The sequence below is a fragment of the Uloborus diversus genome, chromosome 1 (assembly GCF_026930045.1).
Source record: "Uloborus diversus isolate 005 chromosome 1, Udiv.v.3.1, whole genome shotgun sequence".
Classification (NCBI taxonomy): Eukaryota; Metazoa; Arthropoda; class Arachnida; order Araneae; family Uloboridae; genus Uloborus; species Uloborus diversus.
Window position 1 is genome coordinate 21,086,588 of NC_072731.1, and position 22,524 is coordinate 21,109,111.

Consider the following 22,524-nt stretch of genomic DNA (forward strand, 5'->3'; position numbering starts at 1 on the left):
AAAAAAAAATGCATCAGATAAAAATGTATCAGCAGCAAGAGATGGCACTACCTATTTAATACAGTAAAATGTCGAAAATCCAAACATAATTTTATGAAGTTTTAATACATTTTTCTTTATGTTCAATACAAACGAGCAAAAATTTTTGTTAGTGTCATGTTCTGTATTGTATGTAGATATTGTATATACACTCTATTTGATTAAATGTTGTTGTTGCCGTGTCTAAAGAAAGAATTAAAAGCCTCCAAATGTCTTGATTTGATTAAATGGCTCACTATTTTTGTTAAATTATGATACATTTATCATTACCATTGTGGCAACATCTATAACCTTTAACTTTATTTAAAATGGTTGTTGCTTTAGTTTCGTTATATTTTCGTTGTTGTCTTTTGTGAAAAAAAATAAGAAAAATGCATCTGGCACTCTAGTTTTTCTTCAAGTAACTTAACAAATTAACAGAGTTCACTTAACATGGTAGCAGAAGCAGTAGTTATTGAAAACTATCAAAGATCAAGAAGATTTATTAGTAAGTTGCTTTAAAAACAGTGATATAAGAGAAAGAAAACTAATATGGCATACGCAAGAAGTAGTGATACTGGTATACCGCTTTTCAACGGTTCAGATTATTTTAATTGGAAAACAAGAATGATGAAATTTTTGCAGTTCAAAAAGTGTAAGGAAGTAGTTTAACAGATAGTTAACGCAAATGACGATCAAGCGAAATGGGAAGAAAAAGATTTTAAAGCGACAAATTATATTTATGGCGCTATTACAAATAAGCAATTGGAATACATCCATGAATGCGAGTCTGTGTCTGAAATTATTGCCAAATTTGACAATGTATTTAAAAACTTCCACTTCTTTGCAAATTGTACGTAAAAATAATTTAGAAAATGTGAAGTAAAAGAATCATCCTGATCTAAGTTTTTTTTCCATGACTTTGAAAAGTGTGTGAACGACCTAAAACAAGCTGGTGCTTCCGTAACAGAACAAGAGATATTGAATTATATGCTAAGAGCATTAGCATTAAACTATAGCCATATTGGCGATTTAATCGATGTTTTACCAGAAAAAGATAGAACAGCTGAATATTTGAAAAGCAAAATTAAAGTGAAATCGTTCAAAGAGAAAAATGATGGTAACGAACGAACTCTAATGGAAAAATCAAATGCTTTTAAAATTGAAACATAGAAATCGGGCACACAAGGAAATACTTGTTACAATTATGGAAAAGCTGGACACATTAAAAAGAACTGTTGGTATGGCAACAGCCAAGTCAATTATCATGGCAGAGGTTACGAAAGTTACGATGGATGAAGCCTTGCGAACTATCAGGAACAATGTCGAAGTTTTGGTAATCATCATGCACATGGAGCGAACTTTAACCACAGTGTAAACAATAATCAGTTAGAAGAAAGTTTCCATACTACAATAACTGAAAGTAACATGTCAAGCTCGGATGAAAGGATTATGACAAATAAAAATGAAATTAATTGGTTGCTGGACAGCGGGCATACCGATCATATAGTAAATAGTGATTAATAGTTTGAAAGTCAAGTAACATTAAAGAACCTAATTATAGCAAAGGTTAGTAACGGAAGGTTGTTAGAAGCGACAAAGGTTGGAAATATTAAAGTCCCTTTTCTTGTTTATGACCTTGAATCCAAAGTAACTTTGAAAAATGTATTTTATGTTAAAGAAATGAAGGCAAATTTATTAAGTTATTTGAAGATTAATGACAATCATAAAATTGTTTCAAAAGGATGGTTCTCAAAAATTTATGGTTTTGATGGCACATTATTAGCAATAGCGAAGTAAGATGAAAAATTATATAGAATTGTAAGTTATGTTTCAAACTATGAAATATTTGCAAATGTAACCAAAAAAAACATCAACATTAAAAGAAAAGCTACATCGCACATTTGGATATGTAAATTTTAAATATTTGGACATAAAGTAAAAATCAGTTATTAGAAGAGATACCTAAAGAAATAGAAACAGAATTTATGAAGTGTACTATGTCTATTGAAAACAAGATATGTAATTTACCCTTTAAGAATAATAGAAGAGCTGAAGATATATTGGAGACTGTACACACTGATGTAAATGGACCTCACAGAACTACTGGATGCAATGGAGAAAAATATTTTTTTATTTTCATCAATGATTATAGCAAATTGGCAAAAGTTTGTTGTATTAAATCAAAGGATCGAATATTTGATTGTTTTATAGAATATGTAAATGAAGTTCAAAATTTAACTGGAAAGATGATAAAATAGTTGAGATGCGATAATGGCAAAGAATATATGAATAATAAGATAGATAATTTTGCAAGAGAAAAAGGAATACAGATAAAGCCATGTCCGCAATATGTATAAGAACTAAACGGTACGGCCAAGATGTATAACACAACATTAATTAATATAGCTAGATGCCTTCTAGCAGAAGCAAAAGTTGATAAGTGTTATTGGCCTGAAGTAATTAAAACAACTGTTTATCTGAAAAACAGGACATTGACAAATACTGTACCGAGGAAGACACCTTATAAAATATTTTTTGACAAAAAATCATCTGCAAAAGAATTAAAACTGTATGGCAGTAAAGTGTATGTCAGAGTACCAGAAGGACAAAGAGAATCCAAATGGGATGAAAAGGAAGAATTTGGAATTTCACTTGGAAGTTGAATACAGAGTTTTGGTCAATAATAGAATAATAGATACCAGGCATGTTGACATTATTGAAGAAGACGTTATGTGTCTTAACTGTGATGAAGATGACAATCATGATACAAATGATAGGACACTATCTGAAGAAGTGTCAAATGGGCAAAGTAATAAAAAGCGTTTCAAAGACAATGCGAAAAATGATGATGATATTAAAAGTGAAACAAGACCAAAAAGGCAAGTGAAACCACCCGTTTGATTTAATGAAGAATTTGGATATTGTGTTGATGCGAATTTTTGTGATGCTATGATTCCAGATAACTTCGAGGAGGTGATAACATGCAATGAAGCTGATCGATGGAAAGAGCTAGTGGACAGGGAAGACAGCCACAAGGCTGTGATGATGAATCATATAGTGTTTATAAGTTAAACAAAGCATTATATGGTCTAAAAGAGAGTCCACAAGCTTGGTATGAATGTTTTAATGATTATATTAAAAGTCTAGGTTCTCATAGAAGTAAGTACGATTATTGCCTTGTTACAATATCATTCAATAATTAACGATATTAAGAAACAGCTACATAATTAATTTAAAATGAAAGATTTGAACAAAATAAAAAGCTACATTGGGATTGACATAGAATATGATTATGAGAAATGCAACACCTTAACATTAAGTCAGAAAAACTACATCATATCTTTAGCTGAACTCTATAATATTAAAAACTCAAAACTTCACAATGCACCTATGGAGGTCAACCTTAAACTGAGTCAATCAAACATAAATGAGAATGTTAAATATAGGAACTTAATAGGAGCTCTTTTGTACATTAGTCATGGTACTAGACCAGACATATCTTTCAGTGTTAATTATTTAAAAAGATTTCAGAATTGTTATGACAAAACACATCTCAAGTATGCCTAGCAAGTTTTGAAATACTTGTATTTAACTCTAAAGATCTTAAACTAACTTATTACCAAAATCAGAAAGCTGATATTATGAACTGTTATGTTGATGCCGACTGGGCAGGAGATGTTACTGATAGGAAGTCAACTACCCGATTTGTAATTGTATTATTTGGAAACCCCATTTATTGAAATCTAAAAAAACAAAATTGTGTTTCTAAGTCATCTACCTTTGCAGAATATATTGCATTATCTGAAGTTGTGACAGAAGTAAACTTTGTAAGAAATGTTGTTAATAATGTTTTTGTTGAAATTGTTCAACCTATTAAAATTTATGAAGATAGAGAGGGGAAATATTTAAAAGGTCAAAATGTTGTCCCAAAATTAATAAGTGAAGGGGGAAGGGATGGGGGGGGCAGGGGAGTTTGCGAGCAGTTCCTTTATAATATCTGATACGAGGGTCCACTGACTGATGACAGGCCATGGTGTTACGCAAATTGCGATTTAAAAGGACCAAAATAAAATCTCAAAGTAGAAAACAACGCATGGTTCCTTTATTACTGCAAAATTAATTTATTTGAAGGATTCAAAATTTTTACTCATTTCATACCGTGCGCCCTTCTAATTTTGCTCTATTTCTTTTAAATCACATGTTGCAAACATATAACTAATACACTTAAAGATTCTACAATGTCTTTTTTACTATCCTTTAGCAACGAACCTTTGCCATCAGACAAATGAGGCTTAATTACTTCATTTTCAGCAATTTCACAGAGTGGAGAAAATAGAGGAAACCTCTTACTCCCCCCCCCCCAACCCTAGCAGAGTACCCAATTTGCATTGCAAATGCAGCGCCGTCAGCATTGACGATTTAGTGCCTTTCCCATTATTCAAGCACGCTTTTTCCCAAACTTGCCTCGCCAACCTGTCCTAGATGTTGGCTTTTGGTCAAACCATGCTTCCGTCAAGAGTCAAAAAGCAGTTAACATACATTTCTATCGGAGTGTGACATCATTGCTAGTAGAATACCGTTGGTAGTAGGAGCCAGAGCGCCTTTGGCAACCCCTTCTTACTCTCGCCCCAGATTTTCCCAGGGAGGGGCAATTGCCTAAAGGTCAAGATTCACGGTCGCCACTCGGCACCCTAGTTTGAAAAAGTGGCAACCTAAAAAAACCTCTTCAGTCGCCATTTTTACCCAGGTTGTTCCTAAGAAAAAAAATCTTGGATGAACAGGAATTATGCACAAGCTCAAAAAGGTGGAAGAAAATAAATTGCTTTGGAAGCATAAGTCTGAGGATAAACACTGAGGGGAGGAGGGGGAGGGGGGTGCTCAAGGAAGATTGTTTTTTTAAAAGAACAGCAAGACTTTTCAAATACCTATGAAACAGAGACGCCATATTTGGTCATTCACAAGCTGGAAGTAGGTGCACAAGCTGAAGGTAGGACTAAGTGCTTATGTTTACAAAAACAAAGCAGAATTTGATGTTTATTTATATTCAAACTAGTGAAAGTAACGCACAATGTGCTGCAAAGCATTTTATTTATTTACATTATTTTTTTCTTGAGCAATCACGATTACTAATTGTTTTCACTTGACCGTCCTTGACATTATGGTTCCTTTTTCAACCCCACCGTCCTCTGCAGGCACGACTCCTCCCGGTAGTCGCTTCTCCTGGTCGGTGGCGTCCATGTACTACACACATACACACCAACGTGCATATACACAGGTCTAAGCACACACACACAAGCACCTGCACATGCATACACAACTGTACACACATAACCGCTCAAGAGGAAGGACAGAAGCCATTTCTAGAAACATGTGGGTAGGGTAGTAATCAATAAATAGGATCCTGTCGCAACTCGTAATTGCGAAAAACATAATTTGAATTCGAAATTTCAGAATTCAATTTCTTTTTTTTTTTTTTTTTTTTTTTGAGAATATCTGAAATAATTTTCTTGTGAAATGAAACAGTTTGTATTTAAAATTTCATCTTACCCTAATTGCATTGGATGCTAATGTGCTAAAAGCTATAACAGTTCAATTAAATTGATGCTTAAGGAAGAGTTTTTATTCAATAATTATTTTGTGCCACAAATTCAAAAACCTAAATCTTAATTTTTAGGGCAGACACCATATGTGGTCACTTCCAAGAAGATGGAAGTAGGCAGGATTCTTTAAGTTCCTGTTTCCAATAACAGAATTGGATGTCCATCAGGGGCGGCATTTCAGCATTTCATTTGGGGGGTCGAGTTTCTTAAATATGTATTATCACAGTGCGGTAACAAACACACATTAGCTAACAAGAAGTGGTCATAAAATCGGTTTAATATGAATAAAAATTAGTGCTTAGACGCAATTAAAATTCTGATTCATTTTCTAATAAGTTATCATACAAAACATCTCGATACTGAAGTTTTTATACCTTTTGGAAAAGTTTTAATGCATGTTTTTTGGAATTCGGAAGAGCAGGGAATCGTCTTACTATCAGTACCCAGTGTCGTGCTGTTTTGCCAGTACAGCTAAATAGAAAAGGTTTTTTCTTTCTTTTTTTTTCTTTTGCTCATTGTGCTTCGAAAATATTTCTCTAACCTAACAAAAAATTTTCTCTACCAGCTGAGCTGATTGGAATAGTTAAAAAATAATTGAAGTAACAAAGTTATGTATGAAAACACTTTTTATGTCTTGCTCTTCAAAATCACACAGGCAACTTAAAAAATTGCAAGGAGCTTAATTTTCATCATTGAATAATCTAGTCTCGTGGGCACTCTCAGCTTCAATGAGATGTCATCTACCACCAGCTCTGTTATTCACTATTCCAGGCTGAAGAGTCCACAACAAGGACGGAACTGCAGTCTCTGGATGTGATAACTGGTCTGTCGGTATATTGCCTGTAATTTTTCTTGCCTAGTGCTAAAAATTTTATACTCATAATTGAAACATTTTATTTTTCGTTTTCAAAAAATCCAATCCAGATAATATAGAGCCAACCATGCAGAAAAATAATTATCATCAAATCTTGTGTTAATTTTATTCGAAAAACAATCTATTACTTCATACAAAATATTAAAAAATCAGTGTTTGACTTCACATCATCATGTGGATTTTTCTTTTTTTAGCGCCTTTTTCAAATTGGCTCGGAGGAAGAATTTTTTTGAAAACGTTTCACCATTGATTGAAATATGCATCTATGTAAAATCTATTTTCAATTTCAATTGCAGATTGAACTATGGTAGTATGAACGCACAGATCAATTGTAGATTGAACTGTGGCTTGAATAGTCCGAAAATTAAGTGTGGCGGATTGAAGATGTTTTGATAGAGTAAAGCATTTTTAAAACACTTTCCGCAATAGAAACAAATTGAATAAAAATTCAAACGAAGTCATACATGCTTTGAAGGGCATGAGCTTTTGAAAGAATCGTTTTGCAATAATTCTCACAGTCGTCAAATCACTGCTTTGAAGTTATAGAGAAAGGTTTTTATGATTTTAACTCTTGAAGACCATCTTGTGTCACTTCGAGATTGCATAACTATAGAGTCCCATAAAAGGTATTTGTTGATATTTTTTTTTTATTTTTTAAATTCAATAAGCACGTGCATTTTTAAGAAGTTTCTATGAAAGCAGATAATGCATTGGGCAGCTAAAGCGTGTTTCTAGCAAAAGAAAGCGATGAACACTCATTAAATAAATATACACTTAAAAAATGAGCGTAAAAGTGAATGCAAAATATCAAGGAATTTTCTTGAGAAAACCATGCAGCCACACCACTTTGCACGAGCCTCTCATATTGGACATACCATCGTTACACTGGGCACACAAGTATGAAATATTTAGCCGAGAAAAGGCCGAAAAATACTTCTTGAATTTCTAAGTTATCATCCAAATAACGAAAAACACTTTTTCTAGTCTGGGAATGTGTCGAGCTTCATCAAATAGTTACTGAGAACCAGCGAGATTTTTTTTAATGAACATTGATTTCCGACTTACATAAATTGAATTCACCCATTTTCTATCATTCTGCTTAAAAAATTTGGGGGTGCGACCGCCCCCTCTTGACCCCCCTATTTGCCGCCCCTGATGTCCATTGCAATACAATACAAACTATTGAACATCCCCCAAAATGTGCCGTATCCCCCCCCCCCCGCCTAGATTATTAACTACTTTCTTGAAAAAAATGGAAATTTTTTTCCTTCAAATTTTATGTTCAGAATATTGTTTTATCCTTATTGCTTTGGACGCTAATGTGCTAAAAACTAACTCTTTTATCTAAATTAGTACTTCGAGGGTTTAAAATTATTTATAATTACTTTTATGCAACAAATTCTAAAGCCTATTTTCTTAAATTTTTCGCTTGGTCGCCATGTTTGGTCATTCGCAAGATGGAAGTAGACAAGACTATTAATTGCCTAAGTTTTCAAAAGCAGAATTGGATGCCTATCTCAATGCAAACTTCTGAAAATAACATAAAAAGGGCCAGATTTTTTTTTTAAATTAGTAATTTTCTGAAAAGTAAAATTTTATCAGCAATTGCATTTGATCCTCACTGCTTCAGAGGCTTTATGATAAACTAAAACTATTTCATCTAAAATGTGGTTTCCTGCCGACTTCTCCTTAGTTTGTTTATCGATTTAGTTTGAAAAAAAAACTAAAAACCTATCTTAATTTTTCCAAAATGTATGTCTATAGCTTTTAAAATACACTCTCTAAATTAATAAATTATCCGTCTGATTACTTATTTTTTTATGAAAGTAGTAAAAATCCCCCCTTTTTTACTTCAAAACTTGGCGACAATGGTGGCCACAAAGTTTTTTGGGCCATTTGGAAATTTTCTGAGTCTTGACCTTTACAATTGCCCCTATTGCCCCCCCCCCTTTGGATCCGCGCCTGAGTACTGTACTGTTTTATTTCACGTCTCTGTTCTATTCATCATTGATTTTGTGCATCATAAACATAACTTATGTTAAATAATAACTCTTTTTCTAAAATACAATAAAAAGCCAGTGCTTTATAAAAGATACGATAATATATAGTTAAGAAATTGTTTGAAGCAATTCGGGGGGTGTTTACAAGTGTCTAAAATAATTGGGTATGCCTATAAAAAAATTCTGAACATATGTTGTTCTACAACCCAAAATTTCGACTTTTGTGAGGGATCTTGGAACGCATCCCTCCTGTAAGTTGGGATCCAACTGTACCAAGCATCACGATGTTACTCTATTTTGACACTGTATCGGACAAATTCAAGGCAGGTATGGAACTTTAAAATAGTTTATTAGTAAAATGATCTTATATCATATGGTGTGTAATCTGCAGATAAAGACTTAAGAGATTATATCAAATTTATATTTTTGATGAAATTATTGTTTTCCAGTTTTTACACAATAATGATCAATTTCAAGGCTCGAGGAACACCTCAAGATATTTTTTGCAGTTGAAATCCTTTTGCATAACCAAATATCTCTACAAAAGGCAATTTTTCCACATCATTACTTAGCGTTCATCAGATTTTGATTTTTTTCACTCCACCCTGTGAATACACACCAAGAAAAAAATATATATCACATTTACCTGTGATTGTTTGCAAGAAAAAAGGTGCTTGGGAGCTGCTTTTGCTTTAGATAATTTGAGATAACTATCCCAATTGAACTCCTGAGGTGTAAAACCTGAAAGAAAGATAAAAGCTAAAATTTAATATATTTCAACAAAAAAATGTTTCACAAACTGGATTCAGAAAATGTATTAGCTGAGTAAAATATCCCTTATTAGTACCAATTTTTCAAACGTTAATAAAATTAAAGTTTCATGCACACTTTGATAAAAATGAACTTATGACCAAACCTTTAGGTGGTTGAAGTTTATGATCCGTTTTCTCACACCAACCAACAGGGAAAATGTCGGGAGAATCCGCATTCATCCAAAAGTCGTAACACTCAGAATATCCGTCAAAATGCAGACGTATCCTATATCCTCTTATCTCACTCACTGTAAGCACACAAAACAGAGATGGATGTTTAGGATCAATTCCTTCCAACTTCATCCCAACTTCAAATTCATTCTTCTCGGTCGGGAACGCCTGACTCTGCAGAGCAAAGAATATCATCAAATTTTACAAAATAGTACAAAAGAATTCTCAAATGCAACACATTATGTAAACACTAGTAATGAAAGATAGAAAACAAAAACTATTGTTCTAAGATGAAAAATCGAAATCTTTCCTCCTAATTTCATATCAAAATAAAAAATCATCAGTAATAGAAAGTGATCTTTCTCCTGCATTCAGGTCTAAAGAAAGTTGAAATGAGGAAAACCATACATTTTCTGACACAATTCATAAAAAGAAGTCCAGTGACACAGGTAAAAATCGAACTTCACGATTAACTCAGTACTGGACAAAACTTCAAACAATGAAAGTGCAGAATAGGATAAATAAAACATTCTATGATTGTAACTAAGTTAGGCAAGTTAAGTATCTCTGGCTCAGAGGAAATTATATCTTTCCCGCTGACACGCTCATCTTCCAGAATTAAACATAAAAAGTTGACACCACAAAAATTCCTTGAATTCTGTTTAAATTATGTGCATGTCTGATAGCTTAAATTGAGTTAGGTTGAAGCAAGAACAGCAATACCCATAGCTATTTTGCTAAAACCTAAAATATATCTTGATTATAAAACTTATTTAACAGCATTCAATAAATTAATAAAAAGGAATTGAAAAGTTATGTGTCGCTAACATTCACCAAATTGTAAGAAATATTTTTTTTAACTATAAAGGTGGATTGAATGTTTAATTGCCAAAAATAAATCGATAAAAATCAACTTGAAATTAATATTTATTTACCATACAAAACATATAAAGAGACCTTCTGGAGCATCTGATTGAAACTAGCAAGAGAAGATGCACAACTAGATGTTTTACAGGTTCTGCATACAAAATATTAACCTTTGATGACTAAATATTTCTGAGTTAGGTGAAGATACGTAAATTAAAATTATTAATACAGTGAAGCAAAATATATTTGCACTATCTGCAAATTATTGTAACCCAATATTTTGGCGCAAATTTTTTTCAAATTACATATCATACTAGTGAATCAACAAGAATTGAAATTTCTATTCATGCTGTAATACGGTCAGCACTGAGCGAGCCTATTTAAATTGCACACTTGTTCATTATCATTCATTTTAATCTGGGTCAGAATGTGCATACTCTGGTGTTGCATATGGAGGGGAAAAAACTTTAATGATCCATATTTTCCTTCCCAACAGAATCTTTTATCCATTATTTCTCTTTTGAGAAAATTTTCAGTTCTTAGGCCCATAAAAAGGATTTGCTATTTTAAATTTTTATCAGAGCTGACCTTGCTTAGCCATGTGACACTAATGTTTAATTACTATTATTACTTGTGTTAAATACATTTAACTCTTACTAAGAATCCAGCTCAGTCACTTTCCTATGCCGGGCTGATGAGTGCTAATAAGCACGAAACTGCAGTCCTCGGCTGGAAATGACTGAGCTGGCAGTGTATTTCACATACAATAAAATGTCTATGACTACACTGAATTAGACTAATTATTTAATGAAAAATTAACCAAAATGGTACTTGCATCTTTGAAGCATTTAACAGGAGCAGCAACAGCATTTTCTTGCTTTAAATATTCATCCCATGAAAAGTCTCCTTTTTTGGGTTCAGGAATTTCTTTCTTTGTTTCTGTCGATTCTTCCGAGCCAGTTTCTTCACTTTTGATCTCCGTGTGAGAATTTTCCTGAAAATGAAGGAAACATTATAGCTCTTTCACTATTGATGATACAAAAGTTAAGTTTCTTTAAGACGAAACTGCTTTTTGGCAGAACGAAAACTGGAAGGAAACAGGACAAAAACGAAAGGATAGAAAAAGGAGATAGGATAGAAAGGGAAAAAAAAAGCTAAGGGAGAATAACAGATAGCATCCAAAACAGTTCAAACAAATTGTATCAAATGATTTATTAAAATGCAATACAAATCATAAGATTGAAAAAAAAATATGTTAAAGACAACCAGGAAAAATAAATTACATAAGGTTTCTGAATCAATTTGACTATAAAGAATTTATTACTACTTTTCATTGATTAATAAAACCTCCTTAAAACTGATGAGAAGTAAAAATGAAAACATTAGTGCATGATTTGCAGGGTTCATATTCAATTTCAGAAAAAAATAATGAAGGAGTTATGGAGGAGTTTTGAAGGAGTAAAATGATATTTTGAAGAAATACTAATGGGCTGTCCTTAAATGTCACCCTTTTTTTTACCCCCTTCCCCTTTGTCACGAAGTGCCACACTATCTTACTACTCCTCTTGTCACATGTCATATTTTTAAAAACATATTGTTATAATAACTGGATGATGTTACTTTTTGTCACCCTCTCCCTTCCCTTTGTCGCAATTTCACGAACCCGTCCCCCCCTCAAGGCATGACATCACTTGTGGAGGACCCTTTTTACATATCATAACTGCGATTTACTACACAATTGCTTTTTTAACACAATCACTTACATCAAATCTGCTTATGTATTTTTAAACATTTAAATAATAATTAGACAAACTGACTTTTGCAGCTGAGATTGGGGTGGATGGAAAAGCAACAATCATAATACTTTAAAAAATAGCAAAGCACTATTTAGGGCCGTCCGAAGAGCTGTCGGCGCCCGGGGTGAAAGTTTCCTGCCCCCCCCATACACACAGAAAAATCAAGTTAGTTATAACATCAATGCATAATACATAGTTATTTTTTTACATATTAATGAACAGAACAATCATAAGGCTATGTATAATACAAATTAAAACACAAGCAATGAATCTGTTTCGAATATTTGTAAAACATTAATGCCCAAAAACTTTTCGAAAAATGAAAATGCTGAAAATCCAAATATTTATGTAGTAAAATGTTATCCCATTAGATAACTAGTATGTTGTGGCCAGCACGAAACTTTCTTCTATATCTTTCTTATAATTCTGATCCCTCCCCATGCTTAACGAGGAAGCAATATTCCCAGCGAAAACAAAATTACACATGCCAAAACTTGATGACCATCCCAATTCCTGATTTATCTCAAAAGCAAAGCAAAGAATGAAAATTGAAAATTATTTTAAAAGCCTTGCTTAAAATAATTACAAACATTTATCTGTTAACAGACACAAGATGGCAACAGTTAAAAATTTTAAATCATTGAGATAATCATTGAGATAATATTTCCGATCATTTCCATGCAATTAAAAGCACGAGCTGAACGCAGACGACAGTCTGTTACGATTTATCTTTCTTATTGTTGCAATTAAAAGGCTATTTTTATTCACACAAATTAAAAAAAAATCAGCCTCCCATGGAGCGATTGGCGCCAAAATTAAACCAACGCCTGTTTACATATGGATTCATATTTATTACAAATTTCATCCAGAACGTAGCATTACTTCTTGAGATATGGCACTCACAATGGAAAAAAAGAACGTTCGATTGCGCCACCCCCTTTTTAGCTGTTGACACCAAAATAAAATCATTTCTTATACCCTCTAAGAGCTACTTGTCGATAAATTTTTGTTTGATTACGTTCATTATTTATTGAGATACAGCAGTCACAATTGACGGCAAAAAACGTTCTATAGCTCAACCCCCGTTTGAGCTATTGACACCAAAATTGAATCAGCACCTGCTCCTGTTAGGAGCAACATATGAACCAAATTTTGTCTGATTCTGCCAGTTACTTCCTGGGGAATAGCAGCCATGCAAAACTCAAAAAACGTCCCATTGCTCCACCCCCCTTGGAGGAATTCGCGCCAAAAACCAATGGGCACAAGTTCACATAGGGGCACATATGTGTACCAAATTTCGTTAGATTTCAAGTGGTAGTTTTTGCTGTAGAGCGGCCACAAAAAACTGGTCACACACAGACGTGACACACATACACACACACAGACAGACATTTTCCAAAAATAGTCGAAATGGACTCAGCACACCTCAAAACGTTCGAATCTGTCAAAATTCGAAATTCGAAAATTTGCACGAATCCAATACTTTCTTCTATATATTAGATATAGAAGAAAGTAAAATACAAACAATTAAAACTGAGTTGGTTTCTCATATTGATCAGACCAAGAACACGAATAAATAATTTGCTGATTATAAATAGAAAATGTATTTATCGAAGTAAATTGCATCAAAATTAAATTTCAATCTGGACTCATCCCATAATACTTTTTAAGATATTTTTTGGCTTTACTTGTACAAACTCAACACCAGCTTTTATATATGTTATAAACAAAGTTTTTATTCTTTTACATCAAATACTTGTAAGTTTTAGGGAGAAGCCTACAAATACTCAACAACATCGAGAATCACTCAGAATAGCGTTTTTGGAGCTCTAATTTCGAGAAATCACTGGCCCTAATATTACAAAATATGGCCTTACTGCATTTTAAGACTTGAGTTTAAGAAAATATTCGTACAAGAGTCCCCATGCCGTCTTTCTTAAATATCACAAGCGATGGGTTTTATACATTGCTTAAATTTTTTGAACCACAATTTTGAATAATTTGGGGGACCAGTTAAATGCTCCAGATTCTCCTGGAGTCCAAAGTTATGTTTTTGAAACTTAAATTTCCGAAACTCGCTCGGGGGAGAAGGAATTGATTTCAATCTATTTAAAAAAATGATCGGAAAAAGTCTCTGAGCTCCCTCCCTTACCATAACGTCAATAAACCCGGCCTATAATCGCGTTTTTAAGGTTAAAATTGCGCTTTTAAAACTAAAAATTTCAAAATTTTAACTGGACAGCTTTTGGTCTTTTTTCCCAACCTATTAAAAAGAATTTTTTTTTTTTTTTTTTGAATGTGCTCTCTTAAAACTTTATTATGGTTACGTCACTGCACACAGGGGCAGAATTCAAGCAAATTTGATAAGAACTAGACAAAGGAGAAGCGCCTATTGTTTGATTCTAAACAGTTAAACTCTCAGAAATTGTGTCTGCTTCAATGATACAAAGGAAACGAATGTTTTGGAGACTTAGAGAAAGGAATATTTTCGTGCCCTAGGAAAAAATAGAGAATCATTGCAATGATTCTCTATTTTGTGTGTCCATGATTGTGTATCTACGATACACAAAACGAGGGGTGCCTTACGGCGGCCCGAATTTTTTGCAATTGCCCCCCCCCCCCTTGGGACGGCCTTGTCACCATTTAAGCATGGTTTGCTTCATTAATGAAGTGTCTTAGTCAACTAATAATATTTTCACCGTCAACTTTTATTACTTCTATGATCAATTTGTAAATCACATCTTTATGTAAATACACGAAATTACTACTTTAAAATCGTCCTTATACCTTCGCCCTTGTGATGAAGTTAAATTGTCGATCGAGGTACTTCAAGTTACTGTCACAGAGGAAGACTATGAAGGACCCTTTAAAAAAATTTCCTAAATGAAGGAGTATTGGAAGAGTTTTGAAGAAGCATACAAACCCTGATTTCAATGAAGGAAAATTTCTTAACCCTATGTTCTAGTCAAAAAAACTAAATGAAGACATTCAAATAAACAAGATGCTAACTAATAAATGTTAGGAGTTACAACATTGAAATCCTTTTACAATGAATACTAGTACAATGAAATATCTGTTTTAAAGAAATAAAGCTTTTTTGTCCCAATTTAATTTTCCTTACAGTACTTAAATTACAGTATAACAAAATATCCGTCACAGTGAACAAAATTTACAGTTCCCTGAAGTTTGTTGTAACCAAATTTCACTGCATAGCATAAACATATTAACTATATTTTTACAAACCTCATTTTGTTCTACTTTTAACTTTTTCTTTTTGATTTTTTCTCTTGCAGCTCCTCTTTTTAACCAAGCATTTCGTCTGAAAAAAAAAAAAGATTTTTTTAAATAAAGCAAAGAATTACATAAAAATTTTATTCACTAAACCAGTTTATAAACAGCACTTCATTTAACTGTCAACAACTTAAAAGATTTTTTGAATCACTAAACTGAAACTTTTCTTTATTATTTTAAAAGTTTTTTCTCGCAAATGATTGGGCAATCAAAGAGCCATTTATAACCAAATTTCATAGCTATAAGTGCTAAGTGATTGCTGAGCAAAGTAAAATGGTTGTTTCGAATGTTTGAAAAGTCATATTCAAATTTGCATTCTCCAGTAACATTTTGCTCTTCAGCTCTGAGCTTGAATTCAGTTCAGCCTAAGACTTAAACTGAAATAGCAACCTTTATATCTGCTGATCTAATTGAGAAAATTGGCACAAGCTTAATCTGATACAGAAAAAAAAAGCTCTTTCAAATGACATAGAATGTTAAGAGGTGAGGGAAATTTTTCATCCCTTCAATGGACAATTCATGAGAAATTTTAGCTTAAAAAATCAATTATAAAAAACTAATTTGAAATTAAAAAAAAAAAATATAGGGCAAACCCTCAGAGTTCAAAGTAATTTTTTACCAAATTTTAAGGCTATAAATGCTATGAGGCGCAGCCTGAGAGCAACCACGAGACCTTTTAGATTTCATTCATTAGTCTATATTTCTCAACTGTCCAAATAACTAAAAATAAATTTTAACCATTAAAATGAACAAGGACAGTTCTATTCATAAGCTGCTTTCCTTATCCACCTCCCACAATGGCGGATGCACTCATAAACTGAAGTGATATATATGTGTATCATCTTAGATTCTCAAGGGTTCAAGAAACTAAGCTCTCTTTTTTATAATTTTGCGACTCTAAAAATACTATGAATTCGTTTTTTAGACCCAACAAATCGAGTATGTTTGGAAAACAATTCCTAAATCTTCTAAAAAAGATGCAAGAAAGCTGCTCTTTTGTGGAAACGTTTCAAATTTCCTGGGGTTTAGTGGTACAAAAAATGTCAATGGTTGGAGCGAAGAAAAATGCTTGTTAAAAATATGTATTGAAACATAATTATCTTTTCATTTTGAAATTATGTGATCTAAAGCCTAACACATTTGAACAACAGTAGTTAACATTTTAAGCAGCACTGATCTTGTTATAATAATGACATCAAGACTAGAATTAACTGTATCTGATCAGATAACATTTTAAAAAAATTACTTACTTGTTAGCATATGATGACACACATGACTGACTGCAAAATCTTCCAGACTTACAAAATTCAACTTTAAGACCAAAGCAATCACAATTCTCACACCGGCATAACTCCTCAGACATGTTAGGATCCTTTGGGCCATTTTGAGTACATTTTTCAATGTTATTTTCTAAAATGATAGAAATAACATTCATGCAATGAAAATCCATATAAAAATATACACCGGGGATGAGAGTGGACTCAAGTTAAATTTCCTGACGATTGATATTTTTAAAAACTATGAGGAAGCACTGATCTTCAATTGCTTTTCTCTAAACTGTTTAAAAAATCAAGTTTTCAAAATCTACATACCATCTTGATACATCTCTTTGAACTTCGTTGTTTTCTGCCTGCCTTCCGATGAAGCATCTTCAGAGGTCCGTAGTGCATTCATCTTTGACAGTACGAGCTATGGCAGACGATAAATTGCAGAAATCTTCTGTGATCATCTCTAGAGTTCCAAATTCATTCAATTTAAACTAGAAATATATTTACAAAATTGAATTTTTCACTAAACTTATAACAAAGATTTTTATATAATTATTTAAAAACAATGTTTATACGTACTAAACATTTTTTTTTTTCAAATTTAATTGTTAAAAGAATTATTTCCTTCAAAAAATCTTTTTGTTTGATAGCACTCTCTTGCACTTCAAGAGAAGTAACTTTAGACTTTTTTTTTTTTTTTGTGGAAAAATTTCATGAATAAAAATATTTTGAATTATGTTGAAATAAATATTTTTCTTAAAACAAGTTAAACTAAACAGAAAACAAAAAGAAGGAATAAAATAGAAAACTAAAATAATTGTCAGGGTTCATACTCAATTTAAAAAAAGTTTTCATGACTTTTCTAAGACTTTTTCATGACTTCGTAAAAATTTTCATGACCTTGTTATACGAAGAGAATAATACTATTTAATGTCAAACTAGTCAATTTTCGGAAATGGACATTAGAAAAACTTTTACATGAGTGCCACTATCTCATTGAAGCACTTACTTGTGACTGAAAAAATATCAGCGCACACTGCAGAATCTAATAAATTATTCTTCTTTGTCTTCATTATATAAATCCAAGTAAAGTAAAAATATAATGAATGCAATACACTGATGTTTAAATGTCTAATAAATATCTAATAATTAGGGCAGAATAGATGAATGTTACAAAAATTGAATGAGTCATTACTAAGTTTCCAACAATAAATTAACTTCATAAAAATATTGCCCAATGGTGTCAATAGTGCATCTAATCACCCATGTAACTTGACAGAATATTTGCTCATTAAAGTAAAGCCACATTTTTCAGTAAATTCATTTTTCTAAAACAGATATTTCAGCTGAGCACAAGGATCAGTTTTGCGAGCTGTATGTTGGGTACTACTGTTTTAGAGTATTAGAATTTCCCTATTTCTATGTTCTATTGCCTGACTGAAGTCTTCAATTTCTAAAGCCTTCAACACATCAAGATAAACTCTTGATAAATTTAATAATGAATTTTTTACAAATAGTTGAAACGAACTTGGATGCAATTGAATTACTTTTTGAGGGGGCAAAAGCAAAATCAAGAATGTGCAAGTCCACTACCACAGAATATAAAACATAAGAAATGCTGAAAATAGTGGTGAATTCAAAATTAGTGATGCCCAAGTAGTAAAATCTCATAACAAGAAAAGGCGAGCGACTGTTACAGAAGGGGATGAAATAGGATTTCAAAACAGATTGGTGATTGAGATGGTTCAATTTATATGCAATATTACTAAATCACTCAATATTTTTAGCGCACTTTTAGCTATTGTTACCTTTTTACTACCCAAGAAATTTGACCATGACTTTAAATAAACTTTCCATGACTTTTAACAAAAATATTAATTTTCCATGACTTTTGAAGGTCTGAAATTTGCCTTTTCTTTTTTTTTTCCTGTGACTTTCCAGGATTTCCATAAACCCTGAATAGTTTTAAAAACTTAAAAAAAACACGCTTTTGTAGCAAAATGAACTTAAAAGTTAAAAAAAAAGGAAAATTAATTTGAATTTTGACATCTTGAATTCAAATTATGTTTTTTGCAATCACGAGTGTGTGTATGTAGGTATGTTTGTTTGTGTGTAGGGGGTATGTGTATGTGTGTGTAGGCATATGTGTTTGTGTCTGTGTGCAGGCATGAATGTGTGGGTAGTTGTGTGTATGTTTTTGTGTGTGTGTATGTGTAGGTGTCTATATGAGTGTGTGTATGTGTGGGTTTTTTGTGTGTGTGTGTTTGTGTGTAGGTATGCGCATGTGTGTAGAACATGGATGCAACCTGGAGACGGCTTTCGCTATAGGAGCAGCATCGTGAGGAGCCAGTCGACGGTGATGGTGCGATGGGTGGCGGTAGGAAAATAAAATGATAGGACGGCAAAAACAGTCAAATGAAAGCAATAAGCAATTGTAATTGCTCAAAAATAATCTTTGGACGATAAGTATATCAAGCAGACCAAACACTTAATTTTAATGTATTACGAAAAACAGCGTGGGGGGGGCTTCTTATCAGTTGACTTGAATTTCTTCCATTTGTTGTCCATGCAAAATTGTAAATAGACGGCACTCCATGGGTTTTTTTCTCGTATTACATTAAAATTAAGTGTTTGGTCAATTACTTTATATACTTATCATCCTAAGATTATTTTTCACATTTTAGTTCATTTTGCTACAAAAGTGTGCTTTTTAAAAAGCTTTTTAAACTATTATTTTATTTAAATATAATTCTTGCAAATGTTATACATTTACTGTAGTTATATATTTTACATTCAATGTGATTAATAACTAAAATCTACTTCTACTTATTCAGTTCTGCTTTTTGAATTAAACTGCAACCAAACTTTTACATCTCACCACATTTTAAACATGGTTACTTAAGAAGTTAAGCTAATACCTTCAAATTGCTACCAGGTAAAGTAGCAACTCCATCTTTCCATTCCATAGCCTGAATGGGATCAAAATCAGGATTTTTGGGATCACACTTAGGATCCATGTCTGGCTCTTTCTGTTGCAGAGGAATCTGATTAGGAACCATGGGAGCTGGCGCCGGAGCAATTGCTATAGTCCCAGGAGCTATCGTGCCAGGTTGAACCGCTGCCATGGTGAACGAGGCAGGATTCGTCGTAATATTGACCGGCTTCAAAAAGGCGGGAACGATGGTCTTATTATTCGTTGGCTTCACGTTTGGCTGAATCATGGTGGACAGAACTTGAGCCTGAGTGCCTGGATTCAAGGTCATGGCAGAATTCGTCGGCAGCGAAACCAGGGGAGCTGTCGAAGTCATGATCACGGGAGTGACAGTGACTATGCTGCTGTTCAGCGAGATTCCCGACATGGTGGTGATGACTGTTCCACCGGAAGAGCCCAATAGAGGAGTGTTTGCACTTGCTAAGACAAGCTGGCCCTTTGAGGTAATGATGCTGGCAGGCAACAGAGGAGCAATATGCGGAGTCTGTCGAGGTTTGGCCGATATCACTGGATTGACTGTGGCAGCCCTCGAAAGCGGCGGCACAGTGACGATGCCTGATGAAGGCGGTAGTTTCTCTGTGGTGAAGTGTTGGGCTACCATGTGAACAGGAGCTGATAGGAGTGGGGCTGTCAGCACACTGGTAGCTGAAGTAAGCTACATAGGCAAAAAGAAAATGCATATAGCATAAAATTATGAATATGATATGTATGGCACAGTCCTCCCACAATTGCTATGGAATTGGCAAACATCTAGTTAGGATGAACAAATGAACTTATCTGAATGGACGTGGGGGAGTAAAAATTTGCTGTGTAGTTTGCTCATTTTAATGTGACTTTCATTAATTTAGAGACTAACACATATCTGCAAAAGCTGGCATTCCTGAAACCTAATAGATGCATCCATTTCTGCCTGTAAACCGGATGTTAGCCTTTCCATCTCATCAGTGGTCAGACTGCCCATGTGTAAGTTCCGTCAACCAGAAAAATTATCAAAGTTGGCCCAAAACCAACTCACAGTTGCTTTGATAGTATCTATTACTAGTATTAGTATCTAGTATCTATTTACTACGTGAAATAACTTTTTCCTACAAGCCTTAAAATGACAATAAATAACATAAGATTTTGACAACATTAATTTTAGAAATGAGCTCAACTTTTTTTCTTGATTTCAGATCTGATGGACATAAGCTACCGTATTTCTGACTGTTATAAGTTGAAGGGGGATAAAAGACTAGAAAAACTTTTTTGAGTATTTGAATCAAATGTGTTTGAGAAAGGAAGGGGAAAACCTACTACATTACAATAGGGGAATTTCACTTAATAAAAGAGTATTTATTTAAATAATTATGGAGGGTAAGACTATGAAAAAAGTTACTTGCAATTGGGAAACTTTTAACATTGCTCCAATGAAAAAATTTGTATTAGCTATATTTATCTATAAAAAAGGTGCATATATATATATATATATATATATATATATATATATATATATATATATATATATATATATACTGTCCAACCACAGATTGCTTGGAATTTTTAAACGTCCAGATAAGACGAATCTATGTGAGTAAGGGGGAAAAGTAAAAATTTGATGCACGTATTCAGCTCATTTGAATGAGACTCTGCTTCTGCAAAAGCTGACATCGATAAAAAATAATAGATTTGTCCGTTTCCAGCTGTAAAACGGATGCTTGTCTTTCCATACAATCTGTGGTCAGATAGTATATATATATATATATATATATATATATATATATATATATATATATATATATATATATATTAATATAAGGATTGAACAAGAAAGAACAAGTTTTTTTAAAGAAGGAAAAATTGAAAAAATTTGAAAATACCCTGGGGCCTCATCAGGGGATACTCTTCAAGGTAGTCCTTGATCTGAGTAGTGAAGTTCATTTTGGTTGAATTGTCCAGGTTATAAATACAGTACATGACAGTGTTTCTTATATATATATATATATATATATATATATATACTAGAGGACCCGACAGACGTTGTTCTGTTCAAACTTTGCAAATTGAAAAGTTAAAAAATTTCAATAAACTATCAAGTGTTTGAACCATTTTGTTGAAAAAAATAAGTAAAAAGAAAATGTTTTAAGCTGCTTGGGATCTGAATGCGCACATTTATTACAACTAGTATGCCCACTGAGCAGTTGTTTTATTAACTATTTTTTCTCCCGTACTTGATGATTTGTTCCTTCAGCCCTACTCAAAGGATAAAAGGCGTTCTCAGATATTAAGGGTCTCGACACAATTCTTTAATAGTTTACAAAGTAATGGCAACAATGGAGGTCCTACATCAATGCCTGCAACATGTCCAGCGACTGTATTTTTTCAAGTGCAAAAGAAAGTTTTCTTAGGGGGAGTTTGTGGTCCCTGGGGACGAACTTTCTGTAGCTTCATTCCTAGAAAAATGTTGAACTGCTATTGAAAAACACAAAATGCTACACAGAAAGTTAGTCTCATCAGGATTTGCCTATGCATTTCTGTTAACTGAGGAACAAAAACGGGGAAAAAATTGAAAGTTTATGAAAAAGTGATAACAATAAACGAAGTCGCTGATTACAATACCCGACTTTTTTAACATGTGTTAATGTACAAGTGTTCCGGGACTTTGTGATTCTGATAACATTAAGCGAATGATAACATTAATCGTGAATCACATTAAGCGGCGCCTACTGTAATTAATTGAGAAAAACGTTTCTGATTTGATCCATTGCGCTTCAAAACCATGCTTGCCACAACTTAATAACACACAAAAAAATTGATCAAAATCGGTCCAGCCGTTTAAAAGCCTTATGGTGATAA

The 22,524-nt window shown here is 33.1% G+C and overlaps 1 protein-coding gene across 1 annotated transcript in view; it reads right to left on the bottom strand.

Moving 5' to 3' along the window:
• Window positions 1-19,754, bottom strand: part of LOC129234478 (lethal(3)malignant brain tumor-like protein 1) — a 44,696-nt gene extending 24,942 nt beyond the window's left edge. Inside the window, exons 1-7 of the mRNA XM_054868479.1 lie at window positions 19,619-19,754; window positions 17,025-17,191; window positions 16,683-16,842; window positions 15,385-15,460; window positions 11,181-11,339; window positions 9,412-9,652; window positions 9,142-9,236 (exon numbers count right to left, since the gene is read on the bottom strand). Of these exons, the coding sequence (XP_054724454.1) occupies window positions 9,142-9,236; window positions 9,412-9,652; window positions 11,181-11,339; window positions 15,385-15,460; window positions 16,683-16,842; window positions 17,025-17,106 (813 nt within the window). The 5' untranslated portion in view covers window positions 17,107-17,191; window positions 19,619-19,754. The remainder of the gene's footprint in view (window positions 1-9,141; window positions 9,237-9,411; window positions 9,653-11,180; window positions 11,340-15,384; window positions 15,461-16,682; window positions 16,843-17,024; window positions 17,192-19,618) is intronic.
• Window positions 19,755-22,524: the final 2,770 nt, after the last annotated feature.